A 5,064-nucleotide genomic window follows, 5' to 3' on the forward strand; every position below is an offset into this window, starting at 1 on the left:
AACCTAGACTACTGGCTCTGGTAAGCACAGTACAGAACTGGTAGCATCCTACTTCTTTCTTAGAGGTTGACATAGACTGCTGGATCCCTGGTGAGAAGCTCCATCCACCCTCCTCTCCACCCTATTAGTACCCCTCTCATTTTCCTGCCACAACTTATGTTCCCAGAGAAGGGTCAGGTTGGGAACTGAGTGTCAAAGTGGTAAAGTGGGAGATATTAAAAGGGGAAAAGGCAAAAAGAATGCCAGCAGCCTCTCCCTGCAATTCTCCTAGTAAGTTCGCAGCTGATTACACACATACGTACGCACTTGCAGTATCAGGACTTGTCATCAGTATTTTGTTCTACGTATAGCAACTTTATAATATTCAAAACACCCAGCCAGTGGTACACAGAAAGATCAGCATTTACAGTTTAGTTCATTATAATGAGTAATTTAATATCACATGGCTCAAGCAAGTTCTATTAAAACCTCATTCTGATTTAAAACTTTTTTTTAATCCAGGGATTTAATTTAAGCTGTTCTAACTTGTTTACGTTTGAAGAAAGTAACTTCTTACATAATTCAGACTCACTACAAGAAACCTTTCCTAGTAGAAATCTTTACAGCTTCTACTAGGACTGTGATTTTAACATAGATTAGGTTATTTCCATAGCATTAAGTTTACATGTGATTTCTTTGAAATTTACTGGGACTAAATCCCAGTAGCAACTAAATCCAATGATATCCTTAAATACTGCAAATTAAAATGAGAACAGGTCTTTGATACATAAATGTTAAGACTTTCACATTTGAATTTCAAAATCATAGTCACTAAAAGCAAGCTTACCCGGCCATTAAAAACAGTAAAGGTGCATGACTAATGAGCCTGTGGTTTACATTCACTTACAAAGGAACAGTTAACTTCAGAAGCCCCCACCTTCAAATCCTGACTGTTGTCAAGTTGCTGACCGCTATCAATATCCCTGTTGTTCAATGTGTCAGTCAGGGAACTAGACCAACCAAGAACAACTCTTCCCACCCCACCTCCTGCTTATTTTTCAGTTTCCTCATACACAGAGCCACACAAACAGCTAAACAGCAGTCCAGAACAGGAATGAAGTGGCTAAAGCAGCTCCGTCATACGTAAGCAGCACTTCAGATGAACATGAAACCACAGTACATTAGATAGTCAACCTCACACAGTAATGGAAGTTTACTTCTATAGAACCAGTAGTATTCTGCATTAAAAAAAAAAATCATGAAGTACCTTTAAAAAATAGCTATCCTTCATTTTCAATATAAATTTTCTTCATCCAATTTCAGTCATTTATCAATTATCTTCCATCTTTGTGAAGTATTTACATCGAAGTGCAGAATTAACTGAAGTTAGTCAACTTACATAATTTTGAACTTCTTGTATTTACTTTTTTCCCTCCTTTTAATCTAACTGCAGTGCTCGGTAGATGGAGAGGTATAAAATGTATTACATATTAAGCCAAATTAAAACATGTATGGCATCCTTAATACAAAGTACACCAATGTAATTTCATAGCGTTATTATAGTTCCATCTTCTTCTAATGACTTATGATCTGGATCTTGTATTTCATATTCCATGCTAATGCTGCCTGCTGAATGATTCAAGTTCATCTCACTGGAAGGAAGGAATCCATTTTGTGTTGGCTCATGGAGGAGTTCAATCTGTGTCAACGATTCTAGGCTTTCGCTGGTAGGTGTGGCTTTTGGAATCTGCTGTGGCTCACCACTATCTTCAATAATAATGTCCTCTTCATCGCTCTCCTCTTCTCCTTGCAAGAAATTTGCTAAAATATTTGGCGTGCTACTTGGAAGGCTAGATTCAGTAGACTGACCGGAGCTGCCAGAAGTCCGACTGTTCCTCACAACATTATTTCTCTGGTTTGCTGGTCTTACCGTAATGATCAGGTTACGGCTGTTCGCAATCATCATGTCTGTAACCTGATCAAGGCTTTTTCCTGAAACCTCTATTCCATTCACCTCCAGTACTTCATCATTGACAGCCAGTAAGCCTGTGCTTTGAGCCAGACCTCCAGGGACAAGCCTAGATATGAAAATCCCTGGAACTTTCTCTAATCCATGTGGCGTTACTCTGACACTAGAGCCATCTCGTATATAGAATCCAAGGGGTTTGTCAGTTCCATATTTGTAAAGTCGTACCCTACGATGGGTTTCTGGAAGAATATCTACATCTATAATAGAAGACACTGGTCTGAAGTCTTGTGGCATGCTAATGACAATGTGTGGTTTCTTCTTGTGATTATCCGGACGTAACACATTTGATAAGACATTTTTCTTCCTTGTCATAGTATCCGTACCAAAGGCACTGTAGTCTGCATCTTCTGTAAGACATAGCACATTGATGATTAGATCACTTTATGTGTGGTCCATATCGCATTGCTATCATGTTTTAGCTTAGCAGAATGAAATACCTAATCTAGAAGGTTTCTGGCTTGCTATAGTAGAAACATTTCTCTCTACACATGAAACAAGAGCTTTAATGTTATGAGATTCAAAGCTTGGAACACTTTTGGTTTCCTACTACAAAAGGAAAGACAGTACACAAAAAAATTAAAGCAAGTTAGCAGCAGTAGAGACACAAAGAACTATATTCTAGGTTGAGAAAAAGGTTAGAGTGGAAAGAGTATGTTCCTAGAAACATTTTAATTTTATTCAGAGTAATTCCACTTGTTAGTTTTCTCTTCTCAGGTTTCAGATCATTGGAAAAGAAAGAATGAAAAAGGGAAAGCAGCCAGCATGCCTATTATTGCCTGGTTCCTGGAAGCTAGCCAAGTGACCTGGATTCAAACTCCAGAAAGCTTATTCCATTCTGCACTCTTTTCCCTGCCCCCATGCAATGTAGGTAAAATGGCTGTGGAGCAGAAACAAAGAGATCTTGCACACAAATACTTCAAGCAAAGCTGTTCATACAAGCAATGCTGTAACTGCCACAATTTGATGCAGAAGTATGCAAATGGCTCAGAATTTTAAAAAAAGAAAACATATGCAAGTCATACAAATACTTCTAATGGAAAAGAAAATATGTTCTGCAGAAGCAATTCTGATGTCTGAAATGCCTATTTACCAAAGGAAGCTTCCATTTTTCTTTTTAATATACTGTAACTCTCCAAAAACAATGAACCAAAACATATTCAGATCCAAGCTTCCTTGGATTTACACTTGTATTTTTGCAACGTTGCACAGATTTTTTTCTGCAGTGGATAAAAAAAAAAAATCAAGCAGAACTGGTTTGCACTAACCCCGGGACTCAGAGAAGTTGGGATTTCTTTGTATTATCACATTAAGATGCCATCGGTACAGCCAAGAAAGTAAAAGAATTGCTATACATTTCAGTCTTTGAATTGAAATAACTACAGAAATGCTACCCTAGTGTGAAATTTCAGGAGAGCTGTCAATGGCTGATGAAAAAAGTACACAGTGAGAGTTGGTAAATCAGAAGATTTTTTTTCTAAGATGAAGATATACTGACATGTACCAGTTATATCTAGACTCTTCAGATGCTTTAAGCAAAATAGAACAAAGAAGGTAGTTCCAAAGCAATAGTCTAACACTATTCCAACACATAATACTAACCCTTCCGTTCCCCAAAGATTAGGGCTGCTGAAATCAAGAACAGTTTTTTTAAGAATGATTGGTCTACTAAGGCAGGCTTGGACTTCACATTCTAAAAGATAAAGGACAACAGGAAAAGAAAAAAATGTAAATTAGGCCACCAAAAAACCAAAGGGATTTATTATAAACGTATACCTTGTGTGTACACAATAGTAATAAAATAGTTCATCAACATGGTTTAAAAAAATGTGTCCTGATGATGGCCTCATTTACATTTCTTAATATTTTTTGATTAAAAATATAATCACACCTTAAGGGAGGCAAAGCTGTTTGCTAAAGACAACATCTTTCGTATCAAAGTTTACAGATAAAGTTGTTCAATTTAATTGACACAAACAGGAATTATTTCTGAAGACAATTAAATCTACACAGCCATATTATACTTTGGAGTCACTTTTGTGACAATCTCAGTTACTTTGGGAGGACATGGATGCCTCTCTAGAATATTATATCCACCTTGCATAGTTAATTTTTACTTCTACTGTTTCTCAGATTTGGCCATCTTTCCACCCAGACTGGTGTTTCTGCAAGAGTTACTGAATGAACAAAGGCAGCACTAGCACAAATTATTCCACATGTGTTACTTTAGCACAGACACCCCACAGTGCTCTCACTTTATGTGAGAAAGTGCGTATTGACAGCATCCTGGGAACTTTTCTCTCCCATTTCACCCACTGAGACAGCCTCTGCAAAATCTGTTTCCCTGCCTTCTTAGGATCAGCAGGTAAAAATGAAGCTAAATCAAGGACTGGGCCAGCAAGAACAGTATGAAGTTTAACAAAGACAAGTGCAAAGTCCTGCACCTGCGATGAGATAACCAAAGAGCCCAGTACACACTGTGATCTGTGCAGCTGGGGAGCAGCCTGCTGAAAGGGACCTGGGGGTCCTGGTGGACAAGCTGAACATGATTCAGCAGTGCACTGCTGCAGCAAAGGCAAACGGGATCCTTGGGCTGCATCTGCAGGGGCATTACTAGCAGAGAGAGAGATGTGATCAACCCCCTACTGAGCGCTTCTCAGGCTGCTCCTGGAGTACTGTGTCCAGTTCTGGTCCTCACAATGCAAGAAAGGTGTGGACAGACTGGAGAGAGTCCAAAGGAAGGCCACGAAGATGATCAAAGGGCTGGAGAACCTGCCCTGTGAGGAAAGACTGAAGGAGTTAGGTCTTTTCTCTCTGGAGAAGAAAAGGCTCGAGGGAAACCTCACCACAGTATTTCAGTACTTAAAGGGTGGCTGCCAAGAGGACAAAGACACATGGAGAAGACTGGGCAATGGGTACAAGTTGCACTGGGAGGTTTCATCTCAACCTAAGTTTCAGGTTGATGGTTTTTTGGTGGTGGTTTTTTTTTTTTTTACAGTGAGAACTGAGTTTGATACCCTTGGCCTGATGCTAATTTTTTTGGATGAGAAATGGATGGT

General features: G+C 39.0%; 1 protein-coding gene across 1 annotated transcript in view; it reads right to left on the reverse strand.

Annotated features, from left to right (window-relative positions):
• Positions 1-1,165: 1,165 nt before the first annotated feature.
• Positions 1,166-5,064, reverse strand: part of PARD6B (par-6 family cell polarity regulator beta) — a gene marked incomplete at its 5' end in the record, with an annotated part of 10,715 nt that continues 6,816 nt past the window's right edge. Inside the window, one exon of the mRNA XM_009572803.1 lies at positions 1,166-2,355. Within this exon, the coding sequence (XP_009571098.1) occupies positions 1,526-2,355 (830 nt within the window). The remainder of the gene's footprint in view (positions 2,356-5,064) is intronic.

This window comes from Fulmarus glacialis, unplaced genomic scaffold (genome assembly GCF_000690835.1).
Source record: "Fulmarus glacialis isolate BGI_N327 unplaced genomic scaffold, ASM69083v1 scaffold1082, whole genome shotgun sequence".
NCBI lineage: Eukaryota > Metazoa > Chordata > Aves > Procellariiformes > Procellariidae > Fulmarus > Fulmarus glacialis.